At 28.3% G+C, this 23985-nt stretch overlaps 1 protein-coding gene across 3 annotated transcripts; it reads right to left on the minus strand.

Annotated features, from left to right (window-relative positions):
- Positions 1-1942: 1942 nt before the first annotated feature.
- On the minus strand, positions 1943-13552 carry LOC145167256 (uncharacterized). Of its 3 annotated transcripts, none has more exons than XM_079086391.1 (8): positions 13229-13552; positions 12579-12715; positions 11319-11566; positions 10086-10202; positions 9829-9979; positions 4153-4292; positions 3759-3794; positions 1943-2771 (listed from the first exon to the last, which is right to left on the minus strand). In XM_079086391.1, the coding sequence occupies exons 2-8, from the start codon at positions 12652-12654 to the stop codon at positions 2118-2120; spliced, it is 1422 nt and encodes a 473-aa protein (XP_078942517.1). In that variant the 5' UTR covers positions 12655-12715; positions 13229-13552; the 3' UTR covers positions 1943-2117. The 3 variants fall into 3 exon arrangements, with proteins under 3 accessions (XP_078942517.1, XP_078942516.1, XP_078942515.1); XM_079086390.1 differs by having other exon boundaries at positions 9829-9985; positions 12579-12711; positions 13229-13549; XM_079086389.1 differs by having other exon boundaries at positions 9829-9985; positions 13229-13548.
- Between the last annotated feature and the right edge of the window lie 10433 nt (positions 13553-23985).

The following is a 23985-nucleotide window of genomic DNA, read 5'->3' on the forward strand; positions in this document are numbered from 1 at the left end:
GAGGCTAACCAACAATATAAGAAAAAGGAAATGTACAAAGGTCTAGAAGTTGCTTAAATGCAATCTCTAATCTTTGCCAAGAGGTTCTTTATACCACAAGGGTCTTCTTCTTCCTTCCAAGTGCACCAAATCACCAAAAGTAAGCTCAAATATGAAGGAGAGGGTATTAGGGTTTGCTTCAAGGTTCTTGAGGGTGATGGAGACTGGAAATGATGCCCTAAATCTGAGGTTAGAGGCTTAAATACGAAGGAATCCCTAAAATTATGGGCCTGGGCCAAAACAGTCGCCACGTCGTGGGACTCATCAAAGGGGACGCGATCATTTAAGTCATGCTACATCGTGGGCATCCTTATGCCATGCCGTGCCATAGAGTTTTCCCAAAAACTCCATTTTTGACCCCGTTAAGTATTTAGTTAAACCATTTCGAGAAACAGGTGTTACAAAACATGGAAAACTAATTGGAAACAAGTTACTGAAGGTACTCATATTTAGATTTAACTGTATCCTTCAATTGTGGTTGATTTCTGTTAAGTGCAATGGATATTAGTTTCTTGTTTACTAATTCCTATGTTGATTTATTCCCTAAGTTCGTTCACAAATCCTAATGATTCTAGGTATTCCAATCACAATGGTCATGTAAATTAGTTTTCCCTCTTATCAGGTTCTAGTTCATATCAAGTGAGATTTAATCTGGTGAAAGATCTTCAATGGTCATCTAGATCAATCGGTGCACGGAATGGTCATCTAATGCAATGCTTACTTATTAAAGTTCATATCTTGTTAACATAACCCTGGCATATACCATCTCTAGTCACAATTACCAATGGTCTTGGACAACCACGATTCAAGCCACATAATCAGATTGCTCATCTAGCTCATGCAAACTCAACAATAAATAATGAGATTCAAGCTAAAACACATAAGGTTCCTTGATTAAACACACAAGATAAAATAAAGACATCTCAATATCCATAAATGTATCTGATATAGCCCAGAAAATATGTATAATATAAGCCATATCATAACACTGTATATTTTGTGAATATAAATATTCCATTAATAAACGTGAAATGCCCAAACCAAAAGTGAACAATGTCATGACTCAAACACTCTCATCGACAGCCACATAGGAGACACTCATGACCAACCAACCTGATACATGTGTTGCTTCACTCATCTCTGGCCAAAAACCTGCATTCAAGACATTAAATTAAACCTTCACTTCAACGTTTGTGTGCATCTCTTTTGTTAATCTCGCTTGAATGGGGAAACTTCATGCTTTACGTTTTGCAAGACTACAGGAGTTCAGATCCAATATGCTAAAGCTCTTATCATATTCCAAAAGGAATCATATTTCCACTCATATAATCATTTATGATTTTTTATAAAACATGTTTATGATCATTGATTTGAGTTATTTTTAGTTCATTTAATAATTAGAACACATAACATCATTAAGGTCATTTATGGTTTGTGGGTCTGATAACTAACTTATAAACATGTTGGTAAGGTTTACTATCCCTAAAATGTTTTTACTCATACAAAAACCATTTTAATCCAATCTATTTATATTTTATGATCAAAATATATTTTGTTATTGTTTTTTTTTTTTCTTTTGGTTTATGAGAGTACAATAGACTAGACGTAAAAAGCAATGTCTTCAGGCGGCTGTGGTCAAAAAGCATGGTTAATTCCTCTTTCTTTGTCTTTTGGTTGTATTTTGGTTGTGCTCATGTCACGGGTAAAAAGTTCTACACACCATGCTCACTTTTCACAACTTTTAATTCAATACTTTATTTGTACTTTTTTTTATATTTAACTTCTGCAAAATAGATTGTGTCCAACATATCATGTTGTCAAGAACCTTATATCAATTAAAAAAATCCACATTAGAACTACTTTACACTAGTTAATTTAGAAAATAAGTAACTCTAAGTAAATATAAATTAATAAGTTGGGTATTTTCTTCAAAATCTAGTAGCAAAAACTATCCTTACAAGTTACAAGTATATAACATTTGTACACAAACAATGTGCGAAAATCAACCTTCTAATGTAACAAATTCTCCAACCACTATCCAACACGTTTACACTACAATTACATACGCGAAGTCAATTCTACTGTCTAGACATAGGTGCCATCGGTTGGCTAGTGTACCCACCTTCCATTTGATAATTATGGTAACCGCCAGGTGGCGGCGGCACCACCGCCGGTGTGTATGAAGAACCACTGTTGATTAGCGGCCCAACGGTGGGATACCCCGGCAAAGGCGGTGGTGCTTGCTGGTTATAGCTATACGGTACCGCCACCATGAACGGCGGCAGCGGGTAAGCTTGCATTGGCGGCATAGGTAGCGGAGGTGGCAGAGATGATGGTGGCGGTGGTTGGTGGTGGTGGTCGGTTGTCTCGATCTTGGCTCGTTTTTCGGGAGGGTGGTTGTTTGAGGAGGATTCTGTAGCGGAATTTACGCTAACGCCCTCGGATGCTAAGGAAGAGAGGACGTAAGAGAGCATCTCGGCGGATGATGTGGAGGCGGTGAGCTTTGCCGCCACTTCGGCGGCGGCAGATTTGGTGGCTTCCTCCTCGGTGATCGGAGTTTGGCGTGTGTAGATTACCGCTGCAGACTGTTCTCCGGTTCCGGGAATGTAATTGTGGGGTTTAGTGGTGGTGGTGGTGGTGGTTGTGGTCTGCTCCGGGAGTAATTTGGTGGCACCGGGATTCATTAACTGGCGGCAGAAATTATCGGTTTTTTCTGATTGTGTATGTGCAGCCTGAAAACATGAAAATGGGGCGAACTTACTTAAATAAGTATAACAATTATAATAAAAAGAAATTAAAGAAATTGGTGTATATGGAATAGTAGAAATTATCGATATTGTCCTCGACCTCATCGAGTGTCAAACTTAAAGGTCCAGCCGTTATGTGTGTGTAAAATGACAAATTTACCCTTGTCATTTACATGGACTGAACCACAGGGCAGATAAGTTACAGACAAGGACAAAATACATGCAAAAATATATTTTCAACAACCAGTCCATGTAATAATATTCACAAATTTGCAAAAATGGTCCCTGTGGTTTGTCATTTTCTTTGGATAAAGTCCAAATCTTGTCAAAATTGCAGATATGGTCCTTTTGCAGGTTTTTGTTGCATATTTGGTCCCTGTCAAACTTAAAATGACTAATCTGCCCTTTATATTATTATTTTTCAATTTTCTTTCATCGGTTTTAATTTATTTACCCAAAGAAAATGACAACCCATAGGGACCATTTTTGCAAATTTGTCTGGAACTTTTTGGGGATGATGTCCACAACGATACTACAGGGACGATTTATGTAATATTATTCTGAACTTAATAATAAATCATTGACTAAGTTACAAATTTTGTCCTTGAGCTTTTTCTCTTTTTCTTTTTTTTGGTTTAGGTCAAAAATGTGGTCTTTTTGCAGTTTTGGTGGTTGAATTTTGATTTTAATTTAGATTTTGTTGAGGAAGAAGATGAAATCAACAGTGTTATAAACCATAAAATAAGAACAAAATTGCAAACAGATTCCTTTCATGGGCACAGGGACCAAATCCATAATTTAGTCTAAATCAATTAACTAGATGTTTCAGTTTCTAAAAATTTTGGTAATATCATATGTATGTTTGATCTTCATGAAGGTGTCAAAAAGCTTTTGGGATTTGATTATGATTAGAAGAAAGCACCAATAATCACTAATTAAAGACCAATTTCCATACAAATATATAGATTGTACCTTGAGTTCATTTCGGATTTGATCCAGCTTCATTTCCTGAGAACAAGAAAACCACAGCATTCCTCTCTCAGAAACACCATAAACTATAAAAAAAAAGGTAAAGTGCAAGAAAAAGCAATGTACTTTCAGATATTTGATTACTACAGCATTCTACTTTGAAAAATCCATGGCATTTCATTTCTAAAATTGGGTAGATTTTTCATAGGACATTTGGTTTAGATTGTTCAAAGCACAATGTCTTAATAAGAAAAGAACTGAACATACAATGTTGTATTAGAAACAAACAAAAGTAGGATGTTATATAATACACATATAAAAGAAAGTGTATTGTTATTTCTTGCATTTAGCCATTATAAAAATTCAAAAGGATAAGAGATTTTGGATACCGATATACCTGCTCCTGAAGAGCCTCCCGCAGATAAGAAACAAGATTAATTCTAGATGATTCTACTGATAAAAGATGCTCAATACAATCTCTCAATGTAGCATGATGCCCCTTGAGCTCTTCCACAACACCCAACCCATTAACTTGTGCTGATTTTTTCCCATTAGGACAGGGGACAGAAAAAGAACAAAAAAAAAAAAGACAGAAAAATCAATACAACATAACATGGAGAAAATGTGTAAAAACATGTAAATCAGGGGGTGTTTGATATGCATTGCATGATAAGTGTTAAGATTCTAAGATAGGATATTGTATATTGATATTGTTTGTGTATGGGAAGTTTGAAGTGAAAGGAAAGGGTCAAATGTGTAAAATGGAGAAAATGCTCATAAAAACATGTAAATCAGGGGGAGCTTGATATCCGTGTCTGACTGGTCCGGTTAGCATGTTTGATTTTGGTAAGTAAAACATTTGACCTGGTCTGACTCGGTCCTAGAAGGATTATTAGCTATAACTCGGTCCTTTCACATTTTTTGCTCTCTGCCATAATACCATCGACATAACAAAACGCCTCCAATCGCAAACACATGTGTCACATCGCTTCGCCATTTCCTTGCGCCGATGCCGTAGTCTTCCTCTGGTGAGCAAAACCTCCTCTCTTTTTTTCTTTTTGTGAATAGATTCAGAAAATTGTTTTGTGTTATTTTTGCCAATAAACTGTTTCTTCTTTTTTAAACTTGTTTGGTTAATTTTTGCTATATGAAGTATTAAAGGTTGTTGATTTGGCTAATTGGTGTATTAGCTGCATGAAGTATTTAATGTTGTTGGTTTGGTTAATTGGTTGAATGATGTATTAGCTTACATAAAGTATTAAACATTGTTGTTTGGTTAATTTTTGGTCTTTGAAAGTAACAGTCTTTGAAAACTAATTGGTTTTTAAACATAACAAAAAAGAGACCTAGAGTTAGTTGGAAGTTGGGATGTGTGGACGGAACTTTTTCTTGAAGCATGTATACACGAACTAACAATTAACGGTCGAAAGGGTAACGGCTTAAACGGAAGCCTATGGAAAGTAGTAGCCGAAAAACTAAAAAACAATCATGATTTTATAGTTGACCAAAAACAAATGAAAAAATGATATGACTTCTTAAAAGCAAAGCACGTTTTTTGGTTGAAACTGAAAAACAAAACCGGAAATCTTTATAATCCTATAACAAACATTTTCTATATGAGTGTTGAATAATGGAATTCAAAGGCAAAGGTATTCTTTTTTTTTAAATATGATTATTTTGTTTTTGTAGTTTGATAATATTTATAATTTTCAAACAAGCTTGTAGACAAATTAAGAAATGTGTTCATCCCTTGCTCTGCCCTTTGTACCTAATTGTACCTTGACTTGGCGTTCACAATTGGATGCCATCTTCTACACTCCCTTATCACACTGAAGAATTTACTAAGCATGATTTAATGTTCGGTGCACTCAGATGGAAACCCAAGCCTCAACAAAGCCTCCATATGCACGTGAAGAATCATATGGTCAATCAAAAAACAAGAGAGGAAAATGAAATGGCAAAGAAGTTCGTGGAAACACATTAAATGAAGACTTGAGAGAAATTCAGAAGGAAATTATCAAAATTGTGAAGTCCTTGGTGGAAAAAAATATTGACAATGATATGGTCGCGTGTATGGAGAAGGTGGAAAAAATGGAGCCACAGAGAATCTGATCCAAAAGACGAAACGACTTGTTTTGCTATTCAGTAGAAATGTCGATATTAGAAAAGTTTGATTACGCATTGAGCCATCGTGTTGCAAGTCATAGATGAGAAATGCGGGAAAGAAGTTTGGATCATTCGGATTGCTTTTGGATCTTTTTTTACATGAATTTGGGTTTACTTTTAGATGACTTTTGTATGACTTTCAAGATCTTTTTGTATGACTTTTTGTTTACTTTTCAAGTTAAATTTGGTTGAAATTTAGATGACATTTGTATGACTTCTAGGATTTTTTGTGGATGACTTAAATGTTATGTTATGGATTTATATGTTATGTTATGGTTACTTTTGGATTACTTTTGAATATTATGGATTTAAAAGTCATCCAAAATAGATTGTGAAAGTCATACAAAACTAATTTAAAAGTAAATTAAACTCATGCAAAAAGATCCAAAAGCAATCTCAATGCTCCAAACTTTCTTCTCGCATTTCTTACCCATAACCGACAACAAGACGGCACAAGTTGTAACCAAACTTTTCAAATATCGACACTTTCACCGAATAGCAAAAGAGTCGTTTTATATTTTGGATCAAATTCCCCACACCATTTTTTCCAACTTCTCCATACATGCGATCATCTCATTCTTAATATTATTTCTTTCCATCAACGACTTTGCAACTTTGATAATTCCTACCCAACTTCTCTTAAGTCTTCATCTAAAGTGTTTCGACGGAACTTCTTTGTCATTTCGTTTTCATTCATTGTTTTTTGACGACCAAAAGATTCTCTATTTGTATATGGGGGCTTTTCTGAGACTTGGGTTTCCATCTGAGTGCACCACCGAACATGATCAGTACCTTCTTAGTACCTTCTTTGGCACCTTCTTTGGCAGGATAATGAAGTGTTGAAGATGTCCCCCAACTGTGAACGTCGGCCGAGGTCACCCAATCAAACAATTGAGTACAAAGATTAGGGCAAATGAGAGACGCATTTCTCAATTTATCTACAAACTTGTGCAATTATTTGAAAATTTTATAAATATTATCAAACTACTAAAATAAAATAATCAAATTTAAAAAAAACAAAAGTGTACCTTCGCCCCCGCATACCATTATTCATCACTAATATTGAAAGTGTATGTTAATTGTTATCGGATTATAAAGATTCATGGTTTTGTTTTTCAGTTTCAACCAAACAGCGTACTTTCTTTTTAAGTAGTCATATCGATTTTTCATTTGTTTTTGGTCAACTATAAAATTATGATCGTTTTTCCGTTTTTCTGCTACTACTTTCTATGAGCTTCCTTTTAAGCCACTACCCACTCGATCGTTAATTGTTAGTTCGTGTAAACATACTTCGAGAAAAGTTTTATCCACACATTCCAACTTCCAACTAACTCTAATTCTACGTCTCTATTCTGTCATGTCTAGAATAAAAGATCCAATAAAAACCAATTAGTTTTCAAGTACTGCTACTTTAAAGGGGCAAAAACTTACTAAACAACAATGTTTAATACTTCATTAACAAATATACCAATCAACTAATTAACCAAATTAACAATGTTTAATACTTCATGTATATAATACATCAATCAACCAATTAGGCAAATCAACAATAATACTTCATGTCGCAAAAACACCAAACAATTTTCAACATCTATTCAGAGAAGGAAAAAAAGGTTTTGCTCACCTCAGAAAGGCGACGTCAAGGCGGAGGAAGGCGTCGGCGTCGACGAAGCAAGGAAATCACGAAGGGAGGCGACGTTTGGAGGAACATGTTCGTTCGAATGGAGGCGTATGTGAAAGGACCGAGTTGGCTAGTAATCCTTCTAGGACCGAGTTGGCTAGTAATCCTTCTAGGACCGAGTCAGATGTTTGTGACTAGGTAGGTCAGATGTTTTACCAGACCAAGTCAAACATATACATCTGACTGGACTAGTCCAGCCAAGTCAAACGAATATCAAATGTCCCTAAGATTAGTATCAAACACCATGTATATTTGATAAAAAGAGAGAAAGTATCAGTTTTTGCGTTCTTCACAATTTTAGAAACCATTTGTTGTTTTAAAGGTGATTTTTAGAGTGTGTGTGTGTGTGTTTCATGCTTGTAGTCTAAACAAAAGTCAAATGACCATTGCAAAGGAACTTTGCCAATTTAACCACTCAACTAATGAATCAAGATAAGAACATGTTTATGTTTTTCCATGATACTTTTGCATTCATGTAATATGATAAGAGTTTGGAGTGTAATAAATGGATTATTGAATCAACCTTAAGTTTGGACTTAAGAGATGAACTAAAAGCGGAATAAATCATGGGATTGCTTCCATATAACCATCTGGTTATAAATCATGACTTGACTTTGAAACCAAAAGATGTTTGGATACATGAGAGTATTTAATAAATCATGGGGAATGCTTCCATATGACCATCTGGTTATATTTTACATGTATCAAATTCATTTGAGATTTGCTTCGGTGAAAAGTTGCATCTAGAGAGTTGTAGTTATAAACTCTATGTTTATCAACGCCTATACCTATTGATACGTCCGCAATTTGGGCGAGTGTACAGAGTTGGAAGCAACAAAAATAATAATTATTTATTAACAATTTATCATTTTATCGTTATTTCAAATTAATAGTTATCTTTTATTTAATTTTAAATTAGGGTTATCATTTATGATTAGGAATAAATTAATTTCGAGTCTTTGGACTTTGGGAGATATCCAATGTCTTGATTTACAAGGCGTTTCATTGGTTACGTAGGTTCGTATCAAATTGGTATCGTAGCAATACGATTATGAGCTAATCATTACTATTCATGATGTTACTGTTCACAGAAGTGTTGGTTATGACAACCGGTAGAATTACTGTAGCAGACTTTAGAGGGAACTGTTATAAAGGGTTTGAAACCATAGCTTCAATCGGTCACACAACCGGGAAGCCTAACTCATGCTATGAGGATAGCAATCATGTTAGATGAAAAGTGAGTGAGTAGGGGTCTTTCACGATCGGGGAAAGGGGTTGGTGGATACTGGTGTTACTTCTAGTGGCCAACTTAGGGGCGAGTTCGAAGGTTGATGGAGACATAATTACAAGACACAGGGTGAAAGGGTTATGTTTCCAATGTGATGAAAGGTTCACGGTAAGGCATCAATGTGCCGGTAGAATGCTCCAAATTTTGTTAGTAGCTGAAGAAGGAAAATTATGAAGAGCTTGGAGATGCCAAACAATTTCAGCAATATTTAGCTGCATAACCCGGATTTCCACCTTGAGGACAAGGTGCTTGTTTCCGGTAATAATGATACGCCTGCACAATTTTTACGCATGCATATCAAGCAACCAAATAATAATTATTTATTTATGTTGTGTTTGGCATGGAGTTTTTGGAGCTTTTATCTTTTAGCTTTTAAGAAAAAAAAAACCTTCATTTGACAGCAGGGGCTTTTAGCTTTTATTTTAAACAAAAAACTCATGAATCCAAAAGCTACTTCAAGTAGATTTAGGGGGTTTTTAACTTTTTGGAGCTTTTAGCTTTTAGTTTTTAACCAATTTTACACATTTTTAAAAGCCAACAGCTACTTTTTCCAAACACTTTTGCATAAATAACATAACTACAGCTTCTAGTTCCAACTAGTTTTGCCAAACACGCCCTTAGAATTTATCTTTTTATCCTTATTGCAAACTATTAGTTATCTTTATTTAATTTCAAATTTGGTTTATCTTTTAAATTAGGTTGTAAAAAAATGATTTATAGGGCCTTTTGTCATCAATTATGATTAGGAATAAATTACAGGGCTTTTCATTGGTTACGTATCACCTATGTGATTAAATGTATGCCTAACATGGCACTATCTTACAACGGTTAAACCATAAATTATAAAAGCATATATATATATATATATATATATATATATATATATATATATATATATATATATATATATATAGTAAATAGCATACGCAAGAACATACCAGATCTAACATCACCACGGATTTCTTGCTCCACTTTTTCAATGCAGGTAATGGTATTTTTGCATTTGCTAATCATAGCATCTTCATCAAGTTGACCACCATAAATAATTTGATACCCTGACACTATCTTATCCAATGCATTTCCAGCTGACTGTTGCTGACCACATACGAATAAACAACAAATCTTATCCTCAAACATAAAAAAGAACAAAATATTTATACAGAAACACAGAGGAAGAGAGGAACATGCAAAATACCAATTTTAACCCCGAGTGCTTCTCATTTCTGTTACTACTTTCTACATGTCTTCCAACAAGTTCTTTCAGAATTTGCCCCTGCGACCCAAAAACTTTTCTTTCTTCCCAAATTTTGACCTGCTTGTAGGCAAATGAAAATATGAAAATAGAAAATATAAAATATAAAAAGAAATATCAATTTTAGGGCTTGATTCTTATTTTTAATTCTTATTTTTATTAAGTCTTGTATGGATAAGGTGGTTGAATTGGTAATGTTGTATGTGTGGATAAAGTGATGTATACATATAGACTATTTCATTTTTAGACCGAAAGAACTATCTGAATCTTAGTAAATGACCATTTTACCCTTCCGTATAGAAATGATTGTTTTTGGGAACTGTTAAGAGTCGCATATTATTTTCTATAAATTATAATGCAAATGTTCTTATATTCAATCAAAATACGATTAGTAACTCAAATTGAACCCGAGATTTAATCATAACATTAATGATATTTTAAAAAGAACATAATAGTTAAGAATTGTTTTGATTGAGCAAAAATTTCAACTCTATCTAATATGTTGAGTTATAACGGTTTTGAATTAGCTTTGATCATAAATGACTTCAGCTTTAAAACTAATTACGAACAATAACTTTTTTACTTGTTGAAAATTATGTAATTCAAAGATGAATATGTTATAAAAATATTTCACATTTTTATCATCTTATTAGTTAGTTAAATATTTTATAATCTTATTATTTAATTTCATTAAAATCGGATGAAAAGTATTTAATCAATACAATTTCCTCTTAGTTCTTTTTTCCTCCCAACTCCTATCATGTTCCCCCTTCGTGACTTTAAGAATGCTAATTTTTAAACTGTCTTCTTTTACATATTTGAAAAAAAAAAAAAAAAAAAAAAGACAGTATTAATCATATACAATTGTAAGAATATGTGTGTATGATTAATACTGTTTTTATTATTCAAAAATGTACAAGAAAACAGTTTAAAAATTATCATTCTTAAAACAAGGAAGGGAGAACTAAGAACAAATACGAAAAGGGTAAGTATCCGAATACATTAAGCCGAATCTTTTGGCTTAACCCATTAAGTTATTCTGTCCAAATTAAGTAAAAAAGAAACAACCATATATGGCTCTCCATATTAAGTGCTTAACCCATTAAGCCAATTAAGTAAAAAAAAAAAGGCATTTAAAGTTTGAAAAAATTTGAGCATAAAATAGAAGCAACATACCAGGCGTAAAGCGGCATTTTTTCCGGAATCATCGGTGTTATCCATGACATCATGAAGTGCATCCGGAAGAACTTTCCAGAACTCCCCAACAAACTCGGAACCCTTTCGCCTACTATTTTGCAGTATATCATTTGCGAGATAAAGAAAAGCTAAGCGTTGGTCACGTGGGGAACATCGGAATTGTTTTGCCCATGTTTCAACAACTTCTTTTGCCTTGTTCATGTGAAATATACACCAATATGACAAAGCTATATGTCATACTTAAGGCAAAACATCACAATTTCATTCTTCTCCAATTCCATCCTCGTTGATCAACAAAAGGTAGTGTTTGGTATGCAGTATTTCAACAGGGAATGGAATGGAGCATTACAATGTAATGAAGAAAAAAAAAATCCTATTTGTATGCCATATGGAATGGAATGGAACATTCCTCATGAATGGACTCTGGAGTGTTTTTTTTTTCTTTCCTTGATGGGATGAAATGATATATTATGATTATAAATAATTAATATATATAATCTTCAACAACAACAATGCTTTTAATAAATTTCAAAACTTCAATTCAAGTATCTTTTGTTATTTTTTAAAAATAACTAGAGTTAGTTTTTAACTTTTTATAAGAATCTTGTAATAAGATTTCATGGTATTTAGTTTTATTTAATTCTTTATATTTTGATAAAAAAAAATAAGAGATAAATAAACTTTTTTGACTAATTAAAATACATATAGTAGATATTTCAAAATTTCAAACAACAAGAAAGTTGCGTATATGTAATTTGTATAATTATTAACAAACACGTCTTTATTTAATTAAGTTTATTTATATAAAATAACATTTTTCCTATATTTATCAATTTAATTTCATTTAGTTTTCTAATTGTACTTAACAAATAATATGTTTGAATGACTCATTCCATTCCTTCAAACAACCCAAACCAGATAATGAAGGGTAATCACTAATTCCATTACCTTGCTTGTTTTTTGTTCATTCCATTCCTAAACCTTAAACCCTAAACCCTAGGGAAACCCTTTTTAAGTTTTCCAAGATAATGAAACTTTAAAGTAGATAATGTTTGAAAGAAGACCAGAAAATGGAAAAAGATCTTGTTCTAAATTCCCCTTCCCTAGTCCCTCATTGAGCAACTATTAATTCCCACAAAATAAATAAATAAATAACTCCACCAGGTAACTAAAAAACTTATATAACAATTATGAATATTAAGACAAATATATTTGTGCAAATACATTTAAGTAGGATACTCTCAATGCTCTGCTGTGAACTATTGAGCTTAGCCAGCTTCTCCATCAATATTTGTGGATTAAATGTACTTCCCATTATTTCTAACAGACCTCTTTCCAGCTAATGATAATAAGAAAACTTCTGAAAGACAATCTACCTTCACAACAAAAACAATCTTAGATTTATTCTTGTAATCTGAATGAATAACCACTGAAATAGACAGATATCAGATATTGAACATTGGTCATGTTTGATTGCTTATTTCTTATTGTAGGGTACAAACAGATGAAAGTAGTTAAGTTGCTTTAAACTTTAAAGAGAATAAGTAAAGGGAAAACCCTAATAATCTGAACTTGTGTCTCTAACCAAAAACGATTTCAATATAAAAGATTGAAGCATGTGATTTTTCGTTACAGAAACGTCAATTGCGTATCATATAAACACGACAGAATTGCAAAATTAGTTTAGTTTGAACAAATATGGCAATCATTCACAAGTTTCCATTAACTGTCGAAATCGTCAAACAAACAAAAATTATCAAACTTTTTGCCCAAATTGTTACAGCGCACCATGGCAAACCCCTAACTGAAAAGTGGCAATCGACAACACAACAACAGCAACTTCATTTTAAAGCTTGAAAATGCCAACACGAAAAAGATTAAAGACTAACCTAATTAAAGGGAAAACAGGTCTGATGATGAACGAGCGTCGAATACGTCCGATAAGGAAGAAGGCAAGAAACTGGAGGGAACATTTAGGGCTTTGAAAGGAAAGGTAGCGTGTGGAAACTGTTGAACGAAATTGGGTAAGTTGAAGTGAGATAACGATGAACAGAAAGTTTTATGGTCTGAACTTCCTCTGCGTGTTTGGGAGAAGACTTCTATAAGACTGACAACCGGAGAAGTTTCGACATACGTTACGGTGGACAGTGTACAGACTACAGAGGAGGGACATGGTGGTGGACGGTGGTCTCTAATGTTATTAATCGAAAAAACAACGGAACGACGCCGTTCGGTGAAAACATAGCCCATTGGACTTGCCCGTTTGAAAATATTGGGTTAATATACATGGGCAAGTGGCAACCGGCAACCAATATATGATTGGTAATTATGGTTTTAATTGAACTCTTTATGATTAATTAATATATGCTGATTACTGGCTATTTTCTATCTACTTTGTTTTAGGTTTGAATCGGTATATCCAGCCACTGCCTCATGAGTCATGAGTTCATGACATATATCGGTAACCTGGCTATTTTCTATCTACTTTGTTTTAGGTTTGAATTAATATTTGGCTTAGCTTTTTATAGGGCAAAAGTCCTTTTAGGAAAAGATAGAAGGTAAAAGATGTTTGGCAAATGCATTTTAAAATCTACTTTTGGATTTGGATACAAGTAAAAATGAACTTTTTGGAAAAGTCAGGAAAACCTGACTTTTTGTAACTTTTCCAAAAATGACTTTTGTCTCCTAAAAAGTTAAGTCAAACATCCCCTTAATATCGTTCCACTGTACACATTAATTCGTTATGATTAATTACTAATTAAAATATATCATTTTTAATTACTAATTAAAATATATCATTTTTACAGGTCATTTCTTCAAGCTGATTTTGGGTTTGAGTTGGCATTCATGATGAATCTCTTACTACTCTAAATCTATCCTTTCAAGTTTCAACTATTAATCTGATTTGCAACGATTGATAGCAAGAACATCAAATTTTTCAGGCGATGTTCATTTAGATACAATTCAAGGGTTGTTACCATCTATACATCAGTTATGAATTATAAATCTCATATCGTATGCATTTACATCGTACACAATATTAAGGGTTATACCTCGTCCTTCACCTGTCTAACTTCAAAGTCTCTTATGGATTTCGTAGGGGGGGTAAAAAATGGAATTTAAGTTCATAAGCATATACTCAAAAAATATATATAATAGATACGATCGTCCTTATTTTCTTCACCAGTTATTGGTCACATTTGTGATCACAAATACAATGTGATCCCAATGAATACCAACCAACGATAAGTTTATCCAACAATCATATATAAAATAAATCTTTTGTCACTTTCATAAATGTAATCTTGGGTAAGTTGGTTGAAGATCACAAAAGTCGTCGAGGATGTTAACTTGTACCCAAAACCGAATCATATCATCATATCATACTATATTATAAAGGAAACATTTTTCCTTTCACCACATTCATTTGAAACTCCCATGCATTTTTCCTTTCACCACATTCATTTGAAACTCCCATGACTTTTTAATTTCTTTCTAATAATAATTACAAGTTGGTTAATAAGGTTAAATAAACATCAAACCTAAAGTGTAATCATCTATAAACTAAATTTTAATATTAAAATAATATATTTACTTCTACTTATAAAGTTATGTTTTCTAACATTTAACATATTATACTCAATTTATTAGTTTTAATATATTGTTGGATGTAAACCATTATCATTTTAAAGATACAATTTTGGAACAATTTGTATAAAATACTTAAATTATTAATTTGAATATAACATTACAGGGTCAACTTAAATATAAAATTTAGTTTAACTTAAACAACCCAAAGAATATTTTGTAAATAGTTAAATGTGATTAATTGAAGTGTCTTTCTAATAATGAAAATAATATATTTACTTCTACTTATAAAGTTATGTCTTTAACTTTTAACATATTATACTTAATTTATTAGATTTAATATATTGTTGTATATAAGCCATTATCAGTTTAAAGCTACAACTTTTGAATAGTTTAAACAAAATACATAAACTGTTAATTTAAATATAACATTACAATGTCAACTTAAATATAAATTTCAGTTCCTCTTAAAAAACCAAAGAATATTTTGTAAATAGTTAAAAGTGATAAATTGTAGTGATAAATGAAAAAACTAAATTGTAATATCAATTTAACTAAAATATTTCCTAAAGATATTTTTATAATCTTTATAAGTTTTCAAATAAGTAGCTTAAAATAACTTACAATAACAATATTTAAAAATAACTCTATATAAATGATTATATTGTTACCTTTAAAATCAAAAAACAATGTTTGATGTTTTAAATAATTATAATGATAGAAATTAAAACATTAAGCAATAAATTTTAAAAAATTAATTAATAATAACAACAACTATAAATAACATTAAACCATATATTCAATTTAAATTTATTCATGTGTAACTCGCGGGTAGAAGTCATTCAAACGATTGAGATTATGCAATTATAATAGATGTATACATTATTATATAATTCAAAATAATCAATATATTATATCAATTTAGTATAAGAATTATTATATCAAATTTAACAACAACGTTATTGCTAGATTTAAAAAAACATATATTTGTAAAGACTTCAGCTATACAGGTGTTTCTGCGCAACGCGCGGGCATTCGCCTAGTACTATATTATAAAGGAAACATTTTTCCTTTCACCACATTCATTTGAAACTCCCATGCATTTTTCCTTTCACCACATTCATTTGAAACTCCCATGACTTTTCAATTTCTTTCTAATAATTATAAGTTGGTTAATAAGGTTAAATAAATATCAAACCTAAAGTTTAATCATATATAAACTAAATTTCAATATTAAAATAATATCTTTACTTCTACATATAAAGTTATGTTTTTTAACTTTTAACATATTATAATTAATTTATTAGTTTTAATATATTGTTGGATGTAACGATTATCATTTTAAAGATACAATTTTGGAACAATTTGTATAAAATACTTAAATTATTAATTTAAATATAACATTACATGGTCAACTTAAATATAAATTTTAGTTTAACTTAAACAACCCAAAAATTATTTTATAAATAGTTAAAAGTGATAAATTGTAGTGTCTTTCTAATAATGTTTATAAGTTGGTTAATAAGGTTAATGAAATATCAAACCTAAAGTGTAATTATAAATAAACTAAATTTCAATTTTAAAGTAATATCTTTACTTCTACTTATAAAGTTATGTCTTTAACTTTTAACATAATATACTTAGTTTATTAGTTTTAAAATGTTGTTATATAAAAACCATTATCAGTTTAAAGCTAAAACTTTTGAACAATTTTGAAAAAAATACTTAAATTGTTAATTTAAATATAACATTACAGTGTTAACTTAAATATAAATTTCAGTTTCACTTAAAAAACCAAAGAATAATTTGTAAATAGTTAAAAGTGATAAATTGTAGTGATAAATGCAAAAACTAAATTGTAATCTCAATTTAACTAAACTATTTCCTAAATATATTTTTATAATCGTTAAAAGTTTTCAAATAAGTAGCTTAAAATAACTTTCAAAAACAATAGTTAAAAATAACTTTATATAAATGATTATATTGTTACATTTAAAATCAAAAAACAATGTTTGATGTTTTTAATAATTATAATGATAGAAATTAAAATATTAAGCAAATAAACTTTAAAAAATTAATTAACAATAACAACAACTATAAATAACATTAAACCATATACTATATTTAATTTTATTCATGTGTAACTCGCGGGTAGAAGTCATTCAAACGATTGCGATTATGCAGTTATAATAAATGTATATATTATCATATAATTCAAAATAATCAATATATTATTTCAATTTAGTATACAAATTATTATATCAAATTTAACAACAACGTTATTTTTATACTTAAAAAACAATATTTGTAAAGACTTCAACTATATAGGTGTTTCTTTTAAACAGTTTGGATAAAATACTTAAATTATTAATTTAAATATAACATTCCAATGTCAACTTAAATATAAGTTTCAGTTCCACTTAAGAAACCAAAAAATATTTTGTAAATAATTAAAAGTGGTTAATTGTAGTGATAAATGCAAAAACTAAATTGTAATCTCAATTTAACTGAAATATTTCCTAAATATATTTTTATAGTCGTTAAAAGCTTTCAAATAAGTAGCTTAAATAACTTACAATAACAATAGTTAAAAATAACTCTATATAAATGATTATATTGGTACGCTTGAAATAAAAAAATAATGTTTGATGTTTTAATAAATTATAATGATATAAATTAAATATTAAGCAAATAAATTTTAAAAAATTAATTAACAATAACAATAACTATAAATAACAGTAAATCATATATTATATTTATTTTTATTCATGTGTAAATCGCGGGTAGAAGTCATTCAAACGATTGAGATTATGCAGTTATAATAAATGTATATATTATCATATAATTCAAAATAATCAATATATTATATCAATTTAGTATACGAATTATTATATCATATTTAACAACAACGTTATTTTTATATTTAAAAGAAACATATATTTGTAAAGACTTTAACTATGTAGGTGTTTCTGCGCAACGCGCGGACATTCGCCTAGTAAACATATATAGATAGCCATTGAAATGAAATCATTTAATAATTATTATTTACTTTTAGGTGTTAGATTATATATATATATATATATATATATATATATATCATTTAAGACTAATTGGAAATGCCAACTTTTATCTAGAACTAGTTGTGTAGGAAATAATTAGTAAAAATGGTTTTTCTATCAATAAAATTGACTTTGAGGATCTAGGTTGTATAATTAAATCGATAATGATCAATATATTGGACATTGTTGGTTACTCATATATATCACTAGTCGAATCCCCGCGCATTGCGCGCAAATATAATTATTTGATTAAAATAAAAAAATTTAACAAATTGTTATTTAATATTTATACATGTAAAACCAATGTCAATAGCAAAACAAAATCTATAGTTTACATATTAGTTTTATTAATAGTAATAAATTTATATCATTAGTTGCTTCCACTATTAATTCATTATTTTATAGATGGTTTTATATTGTGTAAATTATATATAAAACATATATTGATTTTTATCTATAAAAAAACAAAGTTGTATGAAAAAATAAATACTACAACTTTTAATGATTTTATAGAACGTTTTAAGTACTGGAAATTATATATAAAATGTATGCCGATTTGTTTATAAAACAAATAGCAAATAGTATGAAAAACATTATAGCTATTAATAAAATAAAAACACTACAACATTATAACATTTACATCAAACAAAACTTATTAAACACTTATAAATAATTCAAAATGAATATTTAGAAATCAACATATATTTGATATATAGAAACATTGTTATAAAAAATTTGTGTTGAAATAACCATTGATACGACAAAACATTTTTTTTCGAGTCTTTCATTTTGAATCACTAATCTTTCAAACATATAATTTTTAATCAAAACTTACTTATATACTATTAATATAGCTACAATGTGTATAATAAATAAATGGAAAATTAAAAAACATTGAACATTAATAACTATAAGTTTAAAAAACTTTTGAATGTAGTGGAAAATATAAAGGCAAATTACATTAAATTTAAATAAAAAACCATTGAGTTGTAGTGGGAGTTTTAAACTCTTGATTTGTGCCCGATAATGTATTATAAATATTAACAATTATATGTTATAAAAGGAATATTATAAGTATTTATCATTGAAATAATAATTTTTATACTAAGTTGTATCTAATATTATAATAATTTTAAGTATACGATAAGAAAGATATAAAAAGTTATGTTTGAATCAAATTGAATTAAGTTTTTGATTTAAAATTATTTTAAACTATAGGTATTTTTAGCTAATTTACAAATAATTTATTTGAATATTATTTATTTCCTATATTATTATTATTATTATTATTATTATTATTATTATTATTTCAAATATAATAATAATTTTTTAATATAATATAATCTATTATTTAGTTTTACGTTATTTAAAACAATTATTACTTTTTACTACTTAAAAACTAATTATTTGAAATTTTTCGTAATTATATTTTAAAAATACTATCATACTTTTTTATTGTACTTTCATTTTTTTTCCTTAAAGCTATGAAATATTGGAAGAGAATTAACGGTCCAAATAAAATGGTGATTTGAATTTCAAAATTATAGTAATTGTTATGTACTGCGACCAATCTTAAAAAAAAAATGTTAAGAGTGAGTCGGGGGGGGGGGGGGGGGGGAGGAGTGATACACTATAGATATATTTTTATCACGTATATTTTCTTATGAAAATATTAATATTTTATTTATTTACTTTTCATTTACGATAAAAAACGAATAGGGAAAAAAGAAAATTGGCAAATGTAATAAGATAATTTATTTTTATTACTATAAAAACATTTAAAATTGGGTACATTCATATAAGTTTTGATAGAACATAAAGAATTCATTTTTATAATATACATAATTATTGGTTTTCAACAATAAAGTCATATCATATTAAAAATCATTCGTTCTAATTCGTCACTATCACCAACAATTTGGAATAATAATTATAACCTCCTTTCATCAAAATCAATTATAAAAAACTCCATTGATGTTATTTACAATAAAATAAACTGATAGAAACTAACATAGTATAACACATACCTAAATTTGAACATGTGATTATAGAAAGATGCATAACATATAAACTTAAAAAATGATCTCAAGTAAACCTTTACAAACATACCTAAATTTGAACCTTGGTTAATATCTAAAACTTACATGCACCCGATTTGAGTTTACGTCAATTTATAATTTATAATTGGAAAAGTTGGAATTGCTTTCTTATATCCATGGAACCACTCACATAACTCTTCAAACCCTACAAATATAATCTATCATTGTATGTTGACATACATGTAATATGTAATCTACAAATTCTTATATAGGCTAAATATTTCATTTAAATCATCAATTTATTTAGCATGATTTGAAGAGTTTTAAAAGTTACAAATCATAATATTTCAATTAATCATAAATTAATTTGTATAAGTTGAATAGTTTTGGGAGTTTCAAATGCATGAGGTTCAAGGAAAATGGTATTGGGAGTTTCAAATGCATGAGGTTCAAGAAAAAATACTAGTTTTATAAGTATATTAGGCGAATGCCCGCGCGTTGCGCAGAAACACCTATATAGTTGAAGTTTTTACAAATATATGTTTTTTTTAAATATAATAATAACTTTGTTGTAAAATTTGATATAATAATTTATATACTAAATTGATATAGTATATTGATTATTTTGAATTATATGATAATATATACATCTATTATAACTTTATAATCTCAATCGTTTGAATGACTTCTACCCGCGAGTTACACATGTATAAAATTAAATATAATATATGTTTTAATGTTATTTATAGTTGTTGTTATTTTTAACTAATTTTTAAATTTTTTTTGCTTAATATTTTAATTTCTATCATTATAATTATTTAAAACATCAAACATTATTTTTTGATTTTAAAGGTAACAATATAATTATTTATATAGAGTTATTTTTAACTATTTTTATTGTAAATTATTTTAAACTACTTATTTGAAAACTTTTAACGTTTATAAAAATATATTTAGGAAATATTTTAGTTAAATTGATATTACAATTTAGTTTTTGTATTTATCACTATAATTTATCACTTTCAACTATTTATAAAATATTCTTTGGTTTTTTTAGCGGAATTGAAATTTATATTTAAGTTGACACTGTAATGTTATATTTAAATTAACAATTTAAGTATTTTGTCCAAACTGTTTATAAGTTGTAGCTTTAAACTAATAATGGTTTACATACAATAATATTTTAAATCTAATAAATTAAGTATAATATTTTAAAATTTAAAAACATAACTTTATAAATAGAAGTAAATATATTATTTTAAAATTGAAATTTAGTCTATTTATGATTACACTTTAGGTTTGATATTTATTTAACCTTATTAATCAACTTATAACCATTATTAGAAAGACACTAAAATTTATCATTTTTAACTATTTATAAAATATTCTTTGAATTGTTTAACTTAAACAAAAATTTATATTCAAGTTGACCCAGTAATGTTATATTTTAATTAATTTAAGTATCTTATACAAATTGTTCCAAAATTATACATTTAAAATGGTAATGGTTTACATCCAACAATATATTAAAACTAATAAATTAATTATAATATGTTAAAAGTTATAAAAGATAATTTTATAAGTAGAAGTAAAGATATTATTTTAATATTGAAATTTAGTTTATATATGATTACACTTTATGTTTTATATTTATTTAACCTTTTTTAACAAATTATAATTATTATTATAAAGAAATTGAAAAGTCATGGGAGTTTCAAATGAATGTGGTGAAAGGAAAAAAGAATGGGAGTTTCAAATGAATGTGGTGAAAGTAAAAATGCTTCCTTTATAAGTATACTAAACGAATTCCTGCGCATTGCGCAGTGAAGATTAATAATATATTGTTAGAATATTGAAAAATATATGTTTATAATGGTTATGTCATTGACATTAACTTTGATATAACATTTTTACACTAATTTATATATATATATATATATATATATATATATATATATATATATATATAACCTCAACTATTTTGAACAATAATATTCATTGACGTCAATCCACCTTCCTCATTAATAGAATTAAATATAATTATTTATTTAGTATTATTTTTAACAATTTTTATGATTGATTAATTTAAATTTTTACTTATGCAATTATTTTCTAATTTCATTAATGATGTTCAGTTAAAATACAATTGATTTGTAGCTAACATTATGTAATTTTTAATTTGATGATATTATCATTTAAAATTATTGTTTATTAATTTTAAACCGCTTATTATTATTAATAAGTTAAAGAAGACTTTTAAGAAACCTTAATATTATTATTCAAATATGAAACATATACTAAATAATAAAGTGATAAAGATTAACAATTTGCATTTCAAAAGAGACTTGCATGGATAATATCACATATCCATGATTTTTATAATTTGATTTTATTATTTATAACTATTATTCGTTAATTTTAAAACCACTTATTATTATTAATAAGTGAAAGAAAACTTTTAAAAAACACTTATTATTATACTTAAAATGTTAAACATATACTAAAATATAAAGTGATAAGATAGAAAATTTACATTTTAAAAGAGACTTACATGGATAATATGACATATCCATGATTTTTAATTATTTATTGCTTTGAAGCAACACAAACATACAAACATATATACATTATTTAATTAAATATTATCTATATCACATTCCATAACATATGATTGATAACATGAATGTAATCTAATTTACATTAAAATTTCAACCGCAACATACAATGATTGTCTTAAAAGAATACTTAAACCAAGAAAAATAAAATAAAATAAAGAATTGATATATAACAAACTTACAACTTAAAAACTTTAACATAATAACATGGCTCAAAAATGGTTCAAAGCCCTCAAACCAACACAAAAACCTTTAGACTTGTTTTCTTTGTGAATTTTGTATGTGATTGATAATTGTGTGTCTACTCAAAGATATTGGCCTTTTATAGTAGTCTATCCATTAATTTCTTATTAAACATATTATATAAGTTATAAAACCTTTGAATGGTTAATCATTATTAAGAGACTTTTGAGTGGTATTCATTAAAATAAGAGGTTTCAAATGAATATGGTTTGAGTAAAATGCATCATGGGAGTTTCAAATGAATGTGGTGAAAGGGAAAATGCTTCCTTTATAAGTATATAAAGATATATAATGATATTTATTTAACCTTTTTAACAAATTATAATTATTATTATAAAGAAATTGAAAAGTCATGGGAGTTTCAAATGAATGTGGTGAAAGGAAAAAAGAATGGGAGTTTCAAATGAATGTGGTGAAAGTAAAAATGCTTCCTTTATAAGTATATAATGATAATGATAATGAAATGATGATTAACCTAAAATACGTTAATACAAGAATTTTATTATAAATTTTGGTCAAAGTTAACTGCAAACTTCAAGGTCTCTGAAACTTCAAGGTCAGTTGATATGGATTCAAGTAGTGTTTTGTTGAAATTTTGGATATTAAAGTATTATAAAATCCAAATGTTATACTTTTTATTTCTTTACTTTGCAATTTTTCAAATAGGGAAATTGTCAGAAAAATCCAAATGTTATACTTTTTAGTCTCAAAAAAAAATTGAACAGAAAAATCCTGATTATTTGATTTTTATATGATAATATGTCATTTCCTGTTAAAAGAAAAAAAAAATGATTTTTTTGTTAATTTAAGCCAAAATGAAATAATCATGACATTTATGTTCAAAAAAAGAATTTGGGACTAAAGTGTTGGGACTTTTCTGACAATTTTCGTTTCAGATATTTTAAATGAAACAAAAGAAAACACTTAATGAAATGGTACTTTTATATACATTCCAAGTATATAAATAAATAAATTATTTCAAATATGCTAGTATAATCATAACATTTTGTATCATCATGCTCATGAATATAAAATCATAGGAATTCTTCAGAAAAGTTTTAATATTTTAGTCAAATTTACGAAAAAATCTCAAACTAAATCT

This window comes from Lactuca virosa, chromosome 3 (assembly GCF_052849685.1).
Source record: "Lactuca virosa cultivar CGN04683 chromosome 3, Lactuca_virosa_CGN04683_v6, whole genome shotgun sequence".
Taxonomy (NCBI): Eukaryota; Viridiplantae; Streptophyta; class Magnoliopsida; order Asterales; family Asteraceae; genus Lactuca; species Lactuca virosa.